Below are 19,712 nucleotides of genomic sequence, written 5' to 3' on the forward strand. Positions count from 1 at the left end.
AGTGGTTCCCTTGACACTGAAAGCACTGTCGTCAAAATATAGTCTGGTGAAGAGTATGTGTATTTTTAAAAGGCCGCCAGCAGCCAAAAATAAAGGGCTTCTCTTCTAGCAGTAAGGCACTTAATCTAAATGACGATTCTTCTCGTTTGCATAAGGCTGCATGCACTTTGTCTACATCTTGTTTTTCAGCTTAAACGCTATGCTGTCGCTTCCAGGTCAGAATCGATGGCGCAGGCTACATTTAGATAAAAACAATTGTTTTCCACTCATCCTTTTTAAAAGCATTCACAGCCCAATGTCATTGTTTTAAGTTGCTGCTTATTTGACTCCAGTTTACCATCGTTTTATTTTAGTTGCTGTACCAAGAGTAGAAACACAGTTGGGCGATAGTACAAAACTATCAATTAAAATGTAGCAAAGAGTCCTGTAGATTATCCAGAGGTGTTACTCACAGGTGAGGGTGAAACAGGAAGCACCACTTCCTTCATCATAACCAGCGCTCTGCTCTGGAAACATTTCACCCTGTGTTTTAGAGAAACCTATTATCAACCACAGAGGACTGACTGACACACGTAGCAACCCTTGTAGTCACGTCAGCGACTGTCACATGATTAGTGTTGTATTCTCTCTGAATGAAGGAGACGTGATCTAATCTGTGCTTTTAAACTCCGAAACAGAACGGAGAGGCAAAAAAGGGCATGTAAAGGATGACTTCAAACAAAGCTGTACGTTTCTTATTGTATTTTTATTCAGCTACTGACAAATTGAGATGAACAAACTGGTGATGTTTTCTAACTGCTGGAAGTTTATTGTATTTTTGGATGTTTGTTTTCTGTTTGGGAGTCATCTTAATTTATATTAAAAATGTCTCATAATTCCAACGTTTCGTTTTTTTGATTTTACAGCAAACACTTAACAGACACTGAACACAGCACAGCGTTTACAGTTAGGATGCACAACAAGCATTATAATACATATGAGTGTCCAATGCTTCCTATTTACTTTTTGGGAAGGTATAGGAATTGCAAAGCTAATAATGCGATGAAACAATTGAGGAAGTGGAGTCTTTCTGTTTAACAAGGACTGACTCAAATGCTTGAGAAGTTGTTCATATGACATCTGTATCAAAACAATATTTAGGTACAGAATCTGGAAAGATTTAAGGTTGATCCTGTAGTTTGAACCTTGTTTATCAAAGACCATGTTTTAATACCAACTTTAAAAATATATATATTTAGTCGTTTTCTTGCTTTAGGACTTAGCATTGTGACCTCCCACATAATCCTGAGCCTTTTCTTCCCAATACAAAGCGGCACATCTGGCTTTAGATTTATAAAGTCTGCAGTGAAATTAAAGAAGTTGATGTAACATCCAGCTTGCATGAGAAGTTGTTTGAGGTTAGTTACATCGGCACATTGCCAAAGGAGAAACCGGAATGAGCTCTGCAAAAGAGGAGATGTAATCTATCGCACACGCCTGCTGATGTGAGCATCGACTATGAAGATAAAGGGTCACTAGTCCAAATGACAGCTTTCAGGAGTTTAGTCAACTTTCATAATATTTCTATCCTGGCTTTTTCCTTAATTTAACCTCCTGATCTAAATATTCATGTCATTCATTTGCAAGCCTTCTTTATCCTCGTTTATGTCCTCCTTGCTGGTTGAGGAGGACTCCCCATCTGCTGTGGGACAGTGCTCCTCCACATCCTCCTCCTTTGGGGGGGCCAACAACTGGGCTCTGAATTCCAGTCGAGCTTGCCGATTTGACTCCATCAGTTCGTGCAGTTTGCCATTAAGAGCGTCGTTCCGCTCCTCCAGGTCATCGAGGTAAGAGTTGATCTGATCTAGCATGTTGTTGATGGCAGAATACTCTGTGGACGAGCAGCATAGGTTAGTTTGCTTTGTTTGGCAATTTAAAGAGCAACGACTGAATAAAGAGTTTAACGGTTTTTGATCATATAAATTAAATTTATATTGTTTTCGATGAAAGACAGGATAATGCTATGAAAGTTGACCGTTTTTGGCTTCAGTTACCTTTTGTTTGTTTCTTTTAAATAAAAAATAACATACCAGCAATTTAACAGTCCAGTATTCATCACCAAGGTTATTACAGAAAACTGAAAATGAGGCAAATATGAAAACCACTTTAGTTATATTTATTTGACAACACAACCGCCATGAAGAGGCACTGGTGGGGGTGTTTAGTCAGGCAGGGATGTTTACATGAAGGTGAATGTTGAGTGTAGTTACTGTGACACCTTTTCTGAAAATTTTCTGACTCTGTGCAGGTCTGTGAAGCACTAAGCACAACCCATGATTCAACAGTTTTTAGAAACCTCTTAAGCAGAAGTCACTGTTTTCTGTATGACCTTCTCAGTGTCCTACATTGTTTTGGAGGAACTTTGGCCCATGAATCTTTACAGTTGCTTCATTTTATTGAACATGGCTGCTAATTACCCAATTGATTCATACAAAAGTTTTAAGGATGGACTTTTACATAAATCCAAATCACGCCCACAAATACCCGCATACGTAATTAAAATTAACCAAAAAGTAACTAGTGTACACTAGTTACTCTGGGCCACTCCAGTGATTGTTAGAACAAACGTTTGTTCTAACAATCACTGGAGTGGCCCAGCGGCTCTAATGATTGCTAACATCACTTACAATGAAAGCTTTTGTTGTTTTACCTTCTTCGCCGAAATCATCTTCGTCGTTTATAATACCATCGTCCGGAGAGATGTTTGGATCTCCATTTGGTCCAGACATTGTTATATATATATATTTATATTCACGTGTACTTAAACAGTAGGAACCTTAAATATCGTCAGTTATGCTATTAAGCTAGCCAGCTAGCTCAGTAGCATTACTAAACGTAATGTAATTGCAAGTAACACCAACAGCGCTGTCTGGGTTCTACTTTAGCTCTATCGTCAGATTTTAATTCACAGTATGCACGACACCTCAAACAGCTAGCTTCCGATATTTGTTTACGGAACCAGGGAATTGTGGGAGAAATGTGGGCGTGGTTTTGGTTCCAAAGCGAGATGACTCACTCTGTGCACAGTCTCTAATGACTAGTCGAGTAAAACAAATGTGCTAAACTAGCCATGCTAGGAAGATTTATAAAATAGTTTTATTTACTTTTACAGGTGTCTACTTTACTGGTTTATGAACTTTAATTCAAAGCTCACGCATGCGCTCATATGCCGGCTACTCTGTAGTTTTATGAAATCCAAGCAGAGTGGGCTGTCTGTCTTCCGTAATGCTCTCAGACCTGTCAGATGGTGGCAGTCAGCTGACTGGGCTCGGTTGTCACCTTACTTAAGCCGATTAAGGTTTAGTTTCTTAAAGGTAGCAAAAAAAGGGGAGGGGAGTATATCAAGGACCGTGGACATTATTTCTTGCAGACAATTGTCTGCTTTTGTTTAATCACACCGGTGGTTCGATAAAAGGATCGCCTGATGCCAAATGAGAGAGGTGAATGGCTAACTTCGTGTAAGATGGGTTTTACTTGATTTGATCGCTGGATGGCGCCAAGATCACACGACAGAGTCTGCGCAGTCAGCCCACGTGTTGGGAGCTTCCTTGTTGAAGCGTTGTCTTCGTCAACAAGCTGAACGAGCTGGTTTGAAGTGTTTCTAAACTATGGATGAGTTACCTGCGGACCTAAGAGAGTTCCTCCTGAATCACCCCTTTCTTCAGCTCACAGGCGGTAAAAAGGTTAGCGAGCAGATTTCTCCACGTCACACGTGCACTTCGTGTGAGCTGATGCTAACCTGCAAATTGATCTAGCACGAGCCAGGTGTTCAGATGTTGTGATTGCTAAAGAGTGCTCAACAGCGGTGTGCAATACTGCCATTTATTGTGTCGATCAGATAACAAGTTAATACAGAGCCAGTGTCGCTGATACTTGGAACTTATAAAGGCAGCTTATCCCAGCGTGTCGTGATTTATGATAAGAATTATCATCAATTTAACACAATGAGCTACATACTGATCTTAGAGGACAGAAAGAAAGTATCGATCATTTTGGACTCGTGTCAGTACCAGTGTTGGTATCAATGCTAGCGATATTTGGATTGATCCACCGACCTCTGCTGACCAAAACATTAAAGCCAATAAAAACAGCCTATTCATACCTTCGATTTTGTACTTTTTCAGATCAAATGTACTCTAAATGGCCACGAGATTCCCTGCAAATTGGCCGAGCTGCAGAAGTTCACTGAGGGGAAGAAATATGAGAAACTGAGTGCTGCAGCAGAGTTCAACTACAGCCAGTATGAGCCGCACATCGTGCCAAGCACAAAGCAACCGTAAGGACATGTTTGCTTGCCCAACAAGTGATTTTAGTAACTACAGCTGAGTAATTTTGTGATGCCATATAGATCAAAGTGGATCCTCTGATGTAATGTATGTATTTTGTTTGTGCTCTAGCAATCAGCTCTTCTGTAAGCTGACCCTTCGGCATCTCAACCGGCAGCCGCACCACGTCTTAAGGCACGTCAACGGAAAACGCTTCAAGAAAGCCCTCTCTAAATGTCAGTGCATCACTTATCTCTCCATGTGCACCTCTCCTGTAGTGTAAAGATTCAGGATGTTACTCATCTCAGCAGTCAGACTTCTTGTGTGATAGCCATCTCTCAGGAAGGAAAGCAAAGCTATCTGATGAGCTTATTCATTTGTTAGCACTTTTTTGCATATACCAATCGTGCTTAATTTGCTCAGACCAATGTAGTCTGACATATTTGGCAATTTCTTTAATTTATTTTTTGGTGAGCTTACAGTAGTAAGATTCGGCTAATTCTATTCTTCTGCAAAGAATCAAAGTTTAAATTGCATAACGGGAAGGAAACAATACCACAATCTGTCATTTGTTACATAAATAAATAATCAGAAGGTGAGAAAATGTCAGTAAATACAGACTTGATATATGAGTATGCATAAAACACTGAGGGTATGGGTTGTTGTATAGTTACACTGTGAATGTGATGGCTAACACAACTGCCTTATGCCTTCTCTAGATGAAGAATGTGTGAAGCAGGGGATTGAATTCATTCCAACCAGACTGACGCAGAAAAGGCCCAGAAACACTGAAGAGGAGGGCGGTCGAGGAAACCCTTCCAAGCATTCAAGCAGCACGTGGGAACCCTCATCCAGTGATGACGGTCATAGTGACTCTGAGGACAGCATGAGCGACCTCTACCCCCGTCAGTATCTCCCATCTACACACATTAGATTCATTTGACCACTGATTTCAGGAGAAGCACACTGTCCATCGGAAGAACCAATATTAGTCAGGATAATTGTCGAGTTTTACATGACTGGTTCTCCATTGAATCCACATATAATGGCACAGATTAGTGAAACTCTTGTAGCGGGCCTGTTTTACTGCTCTGTAACACCATGTATTTGTCCACAGCCTCCATATTCACTTTGAAAAACCAAGCAGAAGAAAGTATGGAGGACGGAAGGAAAGAGGAGGAAGATGACTTTCAGACAGATGAGGATGAAGAAATGGAGGTTGAAAAACAGGCGGTGCAGAAACGCAAAAAGGTCTGTGGAATAATATACATTCGCCTGACACTTTATTAGGTACGCTTACCGAGCTTATTCCCCTTTTGCCTTTGGAACGGCCTTAATTGTTCATGGTATAGATTCTCAATGTGCCGGAAACCTTCCTCAGTGATTTTGGTCCATCTTGACATGATAGCATCACATAGTTGCTGCACATTTGTGATGTGAATGTTCTGGTCAACCAAGTTCCAAGGATGCTCTGTTGGGTTGAGATCTGGTGACTTTGGAGGCGGTTTGAGTACAGTGAACTCATTGTCATGTTCAGAAAACCAGTTTAAAATGATTTCAGCTTTGTGACGTGGTTTGTTATCCTGCTGAAATCAGCCATCAGAAGATGGGTACACTGTGGTCATAAAGGGGTGGACATGGTTAGCGTGGTACTTAATTTGTCCTATGGGGCCCATAGTGTGCATAGAAAATTTCCTACACCACCACCAGCCTGAACTGTTGAGGCAGGATGGGTCTACTTTCATGCTGTTTATGCTATTTGTCTTTTTCTCTTTCAGGCTCAGGGTGGTGGATTTCACAAGAAACAAAGAAATAACAGCTGGAGATCAAGCAAAATGAAAAAGAAACACAGAAAAGCCCAAAATGGAAAGTAAAATCCAAACCCCCATATGAAGAGTATTTTTATATACCCTGCCACGACATCTAGTTTGGAGTGTTATTCCTGTGTCAGAATCAGCCTGTGACCCTTCAACATCTATTACGCGAGGATGTTTTTGGTTCCTGAGTTCCACTGGTCCAACAAAGGCTGATTTACATGATGCATAGAAAATGTGTTTAAAAGTTCCTTTGGACTGGATAAGGTGTGTTTTCTGGTTTGCATTCAACTGCACTAGTGTAAAATATAACTCGGTTTGAATTTGCAAGAACTGTCTGTCTTTTTTTAAAAAACATTTACTCCAATTTTTAACCTAAAAAATGCTTCAAATTATTCTGTTAGGTTTCCAACTTGATATCATACGACAAACTTCAGCAACTACACACAACACATCTGCATCTTTTCCACGAGAACGGAGATTTATCTGACCATCGAGATCTGATTTTACTGGTTGTTGTGCACTGAGGATGCAAACTTTTCTTCAACACAGATTTGCAGCTAAAGATGGAAAATGAAACATTTCCGCTCACAGTTTTTTATATGACTTTTAAGGAAGCGAGAACAGATCTTGTTCTAGTGCTGCAATAAGCTTCACCAATGATGGACTGTTGTTGCTCTATATGGAGCACCACAATAAGCTTTAATCCATCTCATTTAATGTACAGTTTAGTTTTAGAGTTTTTACAAAATTTAACAGCAAAGAATCAGGGGTCTTATTGTTAATTTCCCTCTGTACTGTGGTACTGAAGGTTGGGAATCTGGTTATCGATGAGCCACACAGGTGTATTATCACCAAGATGTTGAAAATTCATAATCGTAAGTCTCTTGCATATGATCTCATTCACCAGGACAGCTGCCTGTCAGCCATTGTCCGTACAGTAAAATTCAGAGAACTTGATTGAAACTGATTGTTTCTTTAAATGGTGCCTTTGTTCAGTGGCTGATACTATTGTGATTTGTCGAAGGCATGGCTGATCTGCTGTAATCTTAGTGTAAATAAAGTAATTTGAACCTTACATGTACATCTAAAGTCATGGTCTGAAGTTTACATATATTCATCGAGGACTTGAGTTGGGTAAACAAGTTCGAATTTGTTTTGGATTTTCTCTAATCCACATAGGGCTGTATACCACACAGGGGTATACATACAGGCTCAATTAGATACATAAAGTCAGTTGATAGTATTGAAATAAGTGGTACTAAAGGTTCATCTGTTTAGTGATCATGATGGACTAAAACTGGTAGTATCTGAATAAGGAGGATTTCTTTGACATTCACTGGATTTAACCAATACTCAGAACAATGGGACTGTCTAAGGTCTAAGAAGGATAGCTGTAGATTTACACAAGTTGGGACGGTCTCCTGAAGCCATTTTAAACAACTGCAGATTTGAGGATCATCAGTTCAGACAACTGTATGTTAATATAACTTATTCAAATGTGTCACTACTTTAACAAAAAAACCTGCAAAGATTTGTTTTAGAGGGGTAAAGGTGAAGCTTCCAAAACTAAGAAGACTGTACCAGCTGTCAAGCATGTTGATAGTAGCACTGTGCTCTGGGGCTGTTTTGCGGCCAGTGGTACTGGTACATTGCACAAAGTGGATGGAATAATGAAGGACTACCTCCAAATAACTTCACTTCAAAACCAAACAGTTGAAATTTGGACAACGATCCCTAACACACATCAAAGCTGGTTTTTGAATGGATGAAGCAGGTTAACGTTAAAGTTCTGGATTTGCCTTGCTAAAGACTCAAACTCAAAAACATTTGTTCATTTGCCTGGAAACCAACCAATTTAAATGAAGTCTTAATAATTGTGTCTAATTGTGTCAGCAAAAGTGGTTAGAACCTGTTAATGGTTACCAGATAAGATAAAACTTGCTAAGGAACATTTAACCAAATATTATTTGGGGAGTACGTATTCTGCCTGTATATTTAGTAGAAAAAAAATCCCAAATAAATTCAAACTTGTGCAGCCATTTCTTGTTTTTTTGTTTTGTTTTGTTTTGTTTTGTTTAAAGAAAAATATTGAAGATGTATGTTGTACAAACATTAATTCCACTCTGGGTAAAGAATAGTTCAAAGAGATCAAAAACAAAACTTCCCATGACATTCATGCTCATCATGAGTGTATGTAAACCTCTGACCACAACTTTACCATACGTGACTGTTAATATCTCACAGGAGATGACGGCTCACTGTATGATCTCACTATTAAAATAATTAAATAGCCTTTAAAGCCACTAGATTATGCCTAAACTAAAATGGTCTTTTACAGACCTGTCAAATTTATATCCAGAACTGCATCAGTTTGTTCGGGTGCCACCGAAAATACGGCAGAACATCTGAAAACAAGATAAAACAAAAAATCCCAATATATATTACTATTTTTCTTTTAATTATCTACTAAACAAATTGGTTTAAATATAATTTCTCTGACGGTTACTTAAACTTTGCTTAGTGTTGAAATTAAGTGTAATAAAATTGTTTAACTCAGCTTACATTGTATAGATTAGTAGTATTTTAAATATGTTATCTTTTTACAGACCCTATTAGACAGTTTACATACAAACTATAACCATATCTCTAAAAGATTAATTATCAGAAAGAAATTTTAAAAGCACAGAGGTATGACTGTCTAAGGGAAACGGTCTAACTAACAGGTTATAGTGATATTAACATCAGGTGGGTTTGGGGCTGTAAAGCAGCGCTTGTTTACTTGTGTACAGCCGTAAACAATGCCCAGCGGCGAGCCGGAGGACCCCGTACGGATCGGTATACGTGGCACACCGCGGTTGCAGTGCCATGTAGGGGGGCTCGCTCCGTCTCGCTCGTCAAATCGCGGGGCATTGTGGGGCGGAGGCGGCCTTTCTCTGAGTCCAGGCAGTCGGGAAATCTTCAAGTAAATAACGTTAACAGTGGCAGGAACAGAGCGAACACAGCTTGCGGAAAAAAAACCCAACGCACCGAAGCCGTGTTGCGCCGAGCCTTAAACATTACAGCTGGTAAAATTACACGAATATGGGGCAGGAGGATCTTATGAACACCGCTGAAGACGTGGCAGACCAGGTAACTTGATTTTTTCCCCGCACAGCAGCTCACACTGCTAACCGCTGCTAGCAGGTTAGCTGCTAACTAGTTTGTTCAGAATGAAGTTAACCGTTTCCTCTTGTCGTCTGTCGGCTACTCTTTCTGCGTTCCTGTCGACGGCTTCAACTCTTGTTTTAATTTGGGTGACAAATGCTGGAGATGCCTGTCATGTGTGTCGGGATGGGTTTGATAGCAATATTGAGTCACACCGACCAGATGAAACTGGTAGCTAAATTGACTAAGAAAGAGCTGGGTGACAGGAGCACATTTGGTTGTTCCTTCATTGTGTCAGTTATTCGGCTTGCTTCTAGCCACACGGGTTATTAACATTATTATGTTGCCAGACTGCTGTTGTGAAATCACTTATGATGGCTCCAAAGTTGTGGGCTAACCCTAACACGTTACTCAGTTAGCACTCTTAGTGCTTAGCACCGCTGATATTTTCTCTATTACACCGGCCGCATCTGTGCTTCTATACCTTGCTTTGGCTTTTCTGTTATTTATATTCATGTGATTACAACCAACTTGGCATGAGCTGACGCCAAGATAAGCGTTCAGGTAGCCTCCTGACCCTTGTTTTGTAACCACTGGGGACCATCCTCTCCACGTATGTGGTTTTATATCTTCCTTGTTCCTTCAAAACGTTGAGCTCTCTGTGCTGTAGGTTACTGGTCTCACGTTTTTGCAAAGCAGAGCACAGATAAAGAAGCTCAAAGTAATCAAATATCATGGAGCCAGTTCTGCATACGTTTACGACCCTTCGTGTTGACTGAACTCAGTCCAAATCCCAGAAAATGTTCCCTAATTTCATAACGCCTGATTGATTTATATTTGGCCATCACGAGTGCTGTGAAAGATTACATGGGAAAAGTACACACCATCTGATTTGTTTGCCTTGTAGGAGGCTCACTGAAGTTCAATGCAAGGGGCACATCCCTCACTAATGAGTACTGAGCTAGCATTTTACCCAGACTTAACACTTCGAAAGAGTGTATTTCTGTGCTGTTGCAGCAACCTTTGGGCTTGTTAGGATTGGCTCCAAGTTGGCCCATTCATGTCTCGCACAGCAGTCAGAGTGAGAGTTGGTGGATGCTGATAGGCTGCTGAGATCTGACTGTGCTGATGTGGACTGCTGGATAGGCGGGCCAGAGGGCAGGCCATTTCTGCTCTCCTGTGTGACTAGTGTCTGGGAAGTACATGAATTCTTCTTGAGAGAAGAGCCTCAGTTACTTAATTTGTGTTTTGTTTAAATGTTCATCACATTTTGTCTTTGAAGAAATACTTTTTAGTTGAACAAAGCTGTGCTGTGTTGAAATATCTATCAGTAATTCTGCTATTTGCATGTATGAGACTCTCACACCTTTGAAGTTAGTTTGATTAGCTTTGTTTTATTAGATGCTCAACCAGATTGATTAATGAGGCAAGAACATCATATAGAGCAGGGGTATCCCCACAGCTATAACATGTGCTCTTACCAGTAGCAGTTTATATAAAGAGATCAAATTAATATTGAACAAACTTGAGTTCAGCTTATTTGTGTGACGCTTCGAACCAGTCCCAGTTTCTCACATAGCCCCTTGAGATAATTGATTGCCCAACCCTGATATAGAGTGTAACATCTTCATCTTTTATTTAATGTTTTTTGGAGTGCTGATTATAGAAAAATATTGCTAGTGATTTTTGGCATACTATCACACTAATCTTTAAAAAAAAAAAATTACAACCAGCCTTCCACAGTCTGGAGGGGACAAAATTTTGTGTGGCACAATAAATGTTTTGTCTTGATTATCTTATTATAATAACCATTCCCAGATGAAATTCAATTAGTTGCGCAGCTCTAATTAGACAGTGGCGTCTCCCGCACAGTGGTGTGTTTGACTGTTAGCAGGTAAGTATATATTTATTTAAAGAGCCTTTAGGGAACTTTTTAGTGGATTTTAAGGCTTGGTGACATTGAATTATATTTATACAATATAGCATAATCAAAATTACCTCTTTCCATCCCTCTTCAGACCTTGTCAGTCATTTTTCCTCTCTTTCCCAGTTCCTGCGGGTAACCAAACAGTACCTGCCCCACCTGGCTCGTCTGTGTCTCATCAGCACCTTCCTCGAAGATGGCATCCGCATGTGGTTCCAGTGGAATGAGCAGCGAGACTACATTGAGGCAACCTGGAACTGTGGCTACTTTCTCGCTACATGCTTTGTGCTGCTTAACCTCATCGGACAGCTCGGTGAGTAAACGGGAGCAGTCCTAATTAAAATTGCCAAACAAATCTAGGTGACATCTTTAATGTTAGCTCTTTGATGAGATAAATAAAAATAGTTTAGTTCATGTATTGAAACTACGAGTGAAGCAGGAAGCATCAGTACAGTATTTGTTCAGCATGAACTGTTACTTCCCAGTGTACACCATTCTAATTAGGCATAACTTCAATACCCCTGCAAAACATGTTCCTTCATGAACTCTATAATGTTCACTTTTGTGGTAGCTGTTGTAGAGAGGGTTTGATTTAAGCATCTGGTTACTCTAGAGTCTAGAGTAACCAGATGCTTAAATCAAACCCTCTAGAGTCTAGACCTTTGATACATATTGTGGACAAATTCAACGAGGACTGACTTAAAAACAGAAAAACACGTTTTTATGATGCAAAAAAGATCATGATAGAATTACTTCGATAGCATTAGTTTCAGGCATCAGTCAAGTAGACCTAGAGACCAGTCGCCAACACCCTGGCAATCGACCTGAATTCACAAAGCAAAGGCCAGCAACTACTTGCCAGCCAGAGAATATAGTTTTTCTCTAGAGTGTTTCTCAGTAATGGACTCGTTCTTGTATAGTGCTTTTTTTTTTTTTTTACTCTACTACTCAAAGTGTTTGAATCATGTCTCATTCACCCATTCAGAGCCATTCATACAAACACTTTGTTTTTGTCTAAGTTCTTTATATCTAACAGTGACTCAGCAACTTGCAGTTCAATGTCTTTAAATTCTGATAATGGTTAAATCCAGCCAGGGATTGAACCACCAACCTTCCAATGAGTGGAAGGCCTGCTGTACCTCCTGAGCCTGGACCTCCATGACTACAGCTTTAGCATTTGATTTTAGGCAGCTTCCAACTAGGCATTATTTTCTTTTGCAGAGTACTATAGTAGGTTTGGATGCTTTCTGGTTCAGTATAAGTCTTATTTATTTAATACTGGGCTTTGGCGCAGCCACACAGGTCATTTCTTTCCACCTCCCTTTACGATAGTTTGTCCTTTTGATTGGCTGCACCTTCGCAAACAGAAGATCTGAGCAGCAGATGACTGGGGCTTCTGTGCTAACAGGCAGTGTACCTGCAGTGTTCAAATTAAGCATGTCTGTACTCTTTGACATCACACATGAAAATAAAAATTTTGCATAACTGAGCACTTGATAAGCCTGAGGCCTTGACTCACAGGGATTATTTGTAAATTGCACATGCACACACAACTCTTGCAGGAAGTCATAAACAGTGTGAGCAAAATGTATGTGTCCCACATTTTGTCTGTCTGCTGCTCATCTACCTCCACCTCACACTATCCCAAACATCCTTATCTATCACACTGACCCTCTACATCCATCCTGACCCTCCCTTGAGGATTTCATCTTTTCCTTTAACATCCTTTTTGTAATATATCCACTATCCCTCCACTGCACATGCCCAAGCCATCTAAGCCTCACCCTTCTAACAGCAAAGTTAATCTAACACAAATATGTAATATAATCCTATTGATAAAGCACTGCAAATTATGGTTTATGATTGCATTTTGCAACGTAAAGAGAAGAACGGACCATATGAGAAGCATTCAAGGCTTAACTCTTCTTATTGTCCCTGCCCAAACAGGTGGTTGTGTCCTCATCCTCAGTAGAAATTTTGTACAGTATGCCTGCTTTGGACTATTTGGGATCATAGCGCTACAGGTGAGAACAGTCGTATTATATTTCCTTTCTTTTTATGTCACTGTGTCTAATCTGAATGTTGTGGTTTTTTTCCCCACCAGACGGTTGCATACAGCATTTTATGGGACCTTAAATTTTTGATGAGGTAGGTGTCACTAGGTGCTGAACTGAAACACAACTTTAATATCATGCATGACAAAATCAAACTTCAAACAAAAGCAGCCATCACTTTTTACTGACATGTTGTTTCAATTCAAGTTTGCTCACGAGTGATGAAGCAGAAGCGGATGCTTTTTGTGGTGCCTTCTGATAACATTTTCATTTAACTTGAATTAGAACTAGTTTAATCAATAAGGGAAAAAATATAGTGTAGGATTGCAGGAATAGAAAGTCTAATCTCCTCGTAGTGGCATTATATCAGAATACATCACCGTTTCCAAACAGACACCAACACTTAGGATTACCGTAATTACTGTGGAGAAGACCTGTGATTTAGATTTAAACACCATCAGGCTGGATGAATCATGGGTCTCTGGAGAAATCTGTTAAATATAGTGCCACGTTTGTCTGTTTATGCATTTTGTGGGCATTTAATTCATGTCAGGAGAGAGTTGTAGTATAATGTAGTAAATCAGCTCTATAATTAACAGAAAAATAGTCAAATTTGATAGCTGAAACATTCGTGTTATTCAGAATAAAATATAAAAACATTCTCGCCATACAAGTAGGCATAAGTTAATGGAGTAGTTCCCTTACCCTGCTAATTAAACAACAATCGGATTGTCACCATTTGACAAGTTAAGAGGGATGGCTTTTTTCTGCTCATTTGAGGACACTGTTCAAAAATAACTGTCCTCTCTCCTCTTCAAGAAACCTGGCCCTTGGAGGTGGTCTGCTGCTGCTACTGGCTGAATCTCGTTCAGAAGGAAAAAGCATGTTTGCTGGAGTCCCCTCCATGGGAGAGAGTTCACCGAAGCAGTACATGCAGCTGGGCGGTCGAGTACTCTTGGTGCTCATGTTCATGACCCTGTTACACTTCGACTCCAGCTTCTTCTCTGTGAGTTCAGACACAATCAAATACCCATACGTTCTCCAGCCGCTTCATACAGATGGTTTTCCTGTCATTAAAAATAGTTTTATTGCAATAGCCTTGAATTAACTATACATTAAGTCTCATGTCATACTACCACGACAGGTGATCAAGATGATACATATTATATTTATATGCATTTCTAAATAATGCAGGAACCATACTGACTGGTTTGCATCTAAACCATGTTTTAAACGTCACATCAGAAATCTTAAAATGACTGCTAGACAATGTTCCCTCTAATTTTTCATGTGTCCGAGCGAACACACAAACTCCCTGAGCGGTCCCTTGGACCACTGTGAGCAACAGCAGACGTGTGCACTGTGGTCACGCCAGCATCAAATCCATCCAAGTTACATGGTTTATTAAAATAATCAAATTACAGCATTTACATTTATGTTAGACTACTTTTAATTAACTGCTTTAGCCCACTTACAATGAAAAAAAAAAAAAAAAATCTTGTTCATGACCTGTGTAGAATGGTAACACTATTAGAAGTAAAAATAACTTCAACTCCAATTTTGAAAACACAATTTTCTATTTTTCTTTTATTTTTATTTTTTGTTATAAAGCTCCGACTTGTATTATGAGTCTGTGGTCTGGGAGAGAGTCCTGTAACTCTCTGTCTGCAAAACACAGTACATAATGACCAATGTTGGGCAATTCATTATATAGTTACTACTTCAAAAAAGTTACTGAGCTTTGCAAACAAAGTTTTTTGGGGGTTTTTTGCAGCTGTTTACCTAAAAATGCAGCCAAGGCGTTTTGGTTTTTTTTTTTTTGTTTGTTTGTTGTTGTTTTTTAAATAAACATTTCAAACTATTTACAGAACAATCAGCTGTTCTGCATCAAATTTGATGCCACACAAATGATTTGTGCCACTCCAAAAAATAATTTCTGTCCATTATGAGATAAAGGAGAACAACAGCCTGATGCCTGCAGGCCCGACAACAGGAGATGTATCACTCCTGTAACACCTGTAACATTCAGCAGTCGCCTCATTGTTCTGACACACACAACAAAACTATTGACTACACTACACACTAACTACACAAGATTTGCGCTAAACGTCTCAAAACACAGCCGTCACTCCTAAAACTTCCCCCTCCCTAAACATCTAAATGCCATGTTGCCATATCATTTTTTGATTGGTCGACATGGTACATTTTCCCACCAATAGGAGGGGGGGGGGGGGTTTCTGGTTTTGGTTTTGCTCACAGGCGGAGAGTGCTTTCGAGCGTTTTCCTTATAAAATGCCATTTTTACCGTTTCTTCCCGCAGTAAATGTAAACAACGATAGTATTCAGGAAGAAAACCAAACATTGCATGTATTTTTTTCATAACTCTGGTTTTACGTGGCCTATCAACACAATTTAAAAACTGGTATAAAGTCCACACTTTTTCCATCAATTGTTCTGTCTGTCCTGCTCACATCTCCAATGGTTGTCCACGTTGTCATTAACGTGGCTTCACTCCCCATCAGCCACGCCGCTTTGCTAGCTAAAACACCGGTGTCGGCACATAAGGACGCTGTCATAGCCTGTCAACGACGTCGATTAGCTGCGTATATATGAGTGTGAATCACGTGATCAGCTAGACTATGGGATAAGGTGGCATCGTTCTATTCCTATACTGGAGCAGCCAGTCACTTACTGACTAACACTGCAAAACAGAGTTGTTAACGTATTTACTTTAATTTCAATTCAGGTTAGATTTTTTTTTTTTTTTTGTATGTGTGCAAAGACCGTGCCAGCAGTGTGCAATTGCGCACGCGCGCAGCTTAGAGGGAACATTGCTGCTAGATATTTACTTAATCTTTACACGTTACTATTGATCAACTAAATACAAGTGGTAACATGTACGTTTCTGTAAATAATATGACCAAAGATTCACAATAAAATGTGTCCAAATAGTCGGATATTACACAGTAATGAACATTATATTCATTATGCACACAATTGTACGGTATTTTATTTACATTTGTGTCACATATCATTTTAGTTCATTATCCTCTATAGAGAATGGTATTTGTGGTGAACTCAGATTTGCTCAAAGGTCACACAGTCATCACAGTCAACACTCAGTCTCTGTTTGCTCAGCTTTTATTGTCATGATGCCATAAATGTGTAATCAACACGCTGCAAAAGAGGTCATGAAAGAGCGTGCATTTATACTCACTGTACTTTAATTTCACTTATTTTTTTCTGAGATTTAATGTTATCATTAACATTGCCTCAAATTGCAGATTTTCCTCATGTCTCACAGTCTAATTACGTGCTTCATGTGAATCAGGGGGTTCTCACCTGGATTTAAAGAAACGTTTTATTCTATTGTGCGATACTTTTAAGCTTTGACTGTACTTTATGAACCAGCAACAGTGATGTAAATTTTGTCATATGACCGTAATGGTAAATGGCCTGTATTTGTATAGCGCTTTACTTAGTCCCTATGGACCCCAAAGTGCTTTACACTACATACAGTCATCCACCCATTCACATACACATTCACACACTGGTGATGGCAAGCTACATTGTAGCCACAGCTGCCCTGGGGCACACTGACAGAGGCAGTAAGGATGAAGGTCTGTGCGGGTGTCCAGCTGTCAGCCTGTCTTGTTTTGTTTTGTTGTACTCCTCCGCATCAAATTTACTTTAAAATGTCCCAACTATGCATGCACCCAGGCACTGGACTAAGTATAACAGAAAAGACTACTCAGCCATCATGTCTTCAGCTGTGTATGTCGATGCCCACAACAGAGTTTAATCAAGCCTTTATTTCTCAAGGGGCTGCCACAGCGGATGGATCCGCATATTTGATTTGGTCCAAATTTTATGCCAGATGCCCTTCCTAATGCAATCGTCCCATTTATCTGGGGGCTGACACTAAGACTACACTGCTTTGTAACTCCCCCCAAGGCAAGGGGTCTCAAACTGAGGCCAATGTGTTAACCACTGGCTGTGATTAAGTCTTAAATAACTAAAGCCCAAGGTGTACTTTAAAGTTTTAGGGTGGTATATATGATTTGCTCTAAGTAGATTAAAAGTGTCCTGTAGCCTTTTTTTGTTGTTCTTCAAACTCTGTCCTAGTAGTATAAATATTAATAAATCAGAAATATTAAGTAAATGCTTAATAACATGGGCTCATCCCTCAGATTTACACCACAGATTGCAATCCTCATGATTTTCATATGAACTCGCCTTCTTCCACAGATACTGCAGAACATGGTGGGGACAGCTCTCATCATCCTGGTGGCCATTGGTTTCAAAACCAAGTTAGCAGCACTGACCCTCGTAGTGTGGCTTCTGGCTATCAACTTCTACTTCAACGCTTTCTGGACCATCCCCGCCTACAAGCCCATGCACGACTTCCTCAAGTATGACTTCTTCCAGACCACGTCAGTCATTGGAGGCCTGCTGCTGGTGGTGGCTCTTGGGCCTGGTGGAGTGTCCATGGATGAGAAAAAGAAAGAGTGGTAGGCATATGAAGCACAGCATCACTAACTTCCCCTGCCAGCTGGGACAAAAGACCCTCCCCCTCCAGTTCACCAGGGTACATAGTTGTTGTTTTTTTGTTTTTTTGTTTTTTAAAAATTTGTTTGCTAAATCCAGAGACGCCACCTCAGCCATCATCGGACTTTTTTTCTTTCCCCACCTGCTGATTTAGGTTTTTTTTAAATTTGTGTTTTTTTTGTTGTTGTTTTTTTAACTTCCTTTTCTCGTGACGGCAATGATAAACGCCCGTGTAGTTCAGAGTGCAAACAACCCCCAAAAACCAGTGAATAGCAAATGGAGGAAAAGATTTATCTATTCTGTGAAGAAGAAAAGGGTTTATTTTACAGGTGTTACATGTTTAGTTAGAACTGGTTAACTGCAGCAGTTTTGGGTTTCCAGTGGATGGCGACCTTTCCCAACCATTGCATCGTTGCCGCCTGGGAACTTGGTATTGATTGAAAACAATTTTGCTCTCCAGGTTTTTTCCCCCGTTAGCCACTCTTGTCTCTCTTCCATCCGCACCATCAGTCTCAATAGACTGATGACTCCTGTTCGTGGGGAGTCAAAACCGGGTGGGATGTTGCATATTGTATACTAAGTGTTGGATTGCAGTTGTGTTTTTTCAACACAGATATTAGCTCCAGGACTTGTTAATGGGCACTTTGTACTGTACGTCTTTGGCAAATGCCTAACTAGTGAACTGTTATACAATCGGAGATAAAAGCAGGGGGGGAGACTCATCGTTTGTGAAACACCATATTCTGCGACCTAGGAAAAGCAAAGAGGACTAAGCAGAGTCACTAGCCACCTGGACTTTGTCTTTGCTCAGTGTTTTTTGCCCTGTGTAAGGAAAATCTAAAAAAAAAAAAAAAAAAAATCTGTGTATTAATTTTCAGAAGTTTATATTGTATTTTTGATCATCTTTTGTTTTGTTTTTTCTTTTGATTTTGAAATTTCATGGCGAAGAAATAAATATTCAAAAATATAAAGACACTGGCTCAGTCAGTTTTTAACAGTTATATTCTTATAAACTGGCAAATAAAGCCAAATGAATGTAAATCCTCCTTTAACAAAGTTGTGAAGTTTAAGCCTCTCCTCAGAAAACTGTAATAAGAAGTTGTTTGGACATAACCATAAAAGCATCAGTTGTTTTTGAAGTGATAAACTTTGAGTAAATACTGACCTCTGCTGGACTGTGGTGGTAAAAGTCATTCAAGACAGCGTTTGATCATTTGCAGCCATAGCGATAAAAACTTAAAACTACATATTATCAACTGGACGGGTATATTGCTGTCGTGAGTTTTAGCCACTGTTTAGGCGAGTTGGTAAACACCTCAACTCAGAAAATTAACTCTATAAAAGTTAAACTTAGATAAACTATACACAGAAATCTGATGTCAAATTAACACAGACCTCTTCAGATCTGGTGGAATTTTTAAAAAAGCATTTGCAGTCTTCTATAGCCGTATACACTTTAGAGTTCATTCTGCGGCTTTATCAGCAATCGCATCGTCAAACAGTATTGGCCTGGTGCCACTGGCAGCCGTAAATGTAGAGTGCCCTCCACTTTTTTGGACGTACAGACACATCTAATTGTAAGACGTCATGAGTTTGTTGTCCAACATGAGAATGAGGAGAATGTGGGAGGCAGGAACAAAACAAAACTTTTTTTTTTTTTTTTTTTTACACAATGTTCCATTTTTAAGTTCATGATATAATTGATCATGATTATTTCTGCTTTCCTTGATGCTTTCCTTTGATTTTTGTTTTGTTTAAATATTTTATTGTGGAAAGCTCATTTTTAAACAAACAGCCATCAAACAAGGAAGTCTCCTGTATTAAGTTCAAGCTCTGTAACTTTTCCTCTCTTTCTCCTTTTACACTAAGTGGGAAAGTTTTCTAGTGATAGGAGCACTCTGTGAACTTCAAACATGTGTCA

The 19,712-nt window shown here is 39.6% G+C and overlaps 3 protein-coding genes across 5 annotated transcripts; 2 read left to right on the plus strand and 1 right to left on the minus strand.

Annotated features, from left to right (window-relative positions):
* Positions 1-726: 726 nt before the first annotated feature.
* On the minus strand, positions 727-3,020 carry bbln (bublin coiled coil protein). The gene is made up of 2 exons (XM_026173739.2): positions 2,690-3,020; positions 727-1,870 (listed from the first exon to the last, which is right to left on the minus strand). The coding sequence occupies exons 1-2, from the start codon at positions 2,766-2,768 to the stop codon at positions 1,599-1,601; spliced, it is 351 nt and encodes a 116-aa protein (XP_026029524.1). The 5' UTR covers positions 2,769-3,020; the 3' UTR covers positions 727-1,598.
* Positions 3,021-3,263: 243 nt separating this feature from the next.
* surf2 (surfeit 2) lies at positions 3,264-6,448 on the plus strand. 3 transcript variants are annotated; one of them, XM_026173737.2, is made up of 6 exons: positions 3,264-3,722; positions 4,164-4,315; positions 4,437-4,540; positions 5,024-5,209; positions 5,422-5,555; positions 6,083-6,448. In XM_026173737.2, exons 1-6 carry the CDS (start codon positions 3,648-3,650, stop codon positions 6,176-6,178), a joined length of 747 nt encoding a protein of 248 aa, XP_026029522.2. In that variant the 5' UTR covers positions 3,264-3,647; the 3' UTR covers positions 6,179-6,448. The 3 variants fall into 3 exon arrangements, with proteins under 3 accessions (XP_026029522.2, XP_026029523.2, XP_080160389.1); XM_026173738.2 differs by having other exon boundaries at positions 3,277-3,722; positions 5,422-5,594; positions 6,083-6,151; XM_080304263.1 differs by having other exon boundaries at positions 3,293-3,479.
* Positions 6,449-8,873: 2,425 nt separating this feature from the next.
* Positions 8,874-18,762, plus strand: surf4 (surfeit 4). Its single transcript, XM_026173740.2, has 6 exons — positions 8,874-9,250; positions 11,316-11,502; positions 13,137-13,213; positions 13,294-13,337; positions 14,063-14,249; positions 17,492-18,762. The coding sequence occupies exons 1-6, from the start codon at positions 9,203-9,205 to the stop codon at positions 17,756-17,758; spliced, it is 810 nt and encodes a 269-aa protein (XP_026029525.1). The 5' UTR covers positions 8,874-9,202; the 3' UTR covers positions 17,759-18,762.
* Positions 18,763-19,712: the final 950 nt, after the last annotated feature.

Source organism: Astatotilapia calliptera, chromosome 7, assembly GCF_964374335.1.
Source record: "Astatotilapia calliptera chromosome 7, fAstCal68.1, whole genome shotgun sequence".
Lineage (NCBI taxonomy): Eukaryota > Metazoa > Chordata > Actinopteri > Cichliformes > Cichlidae > Astatotilapia > Astatotilapia calliptera.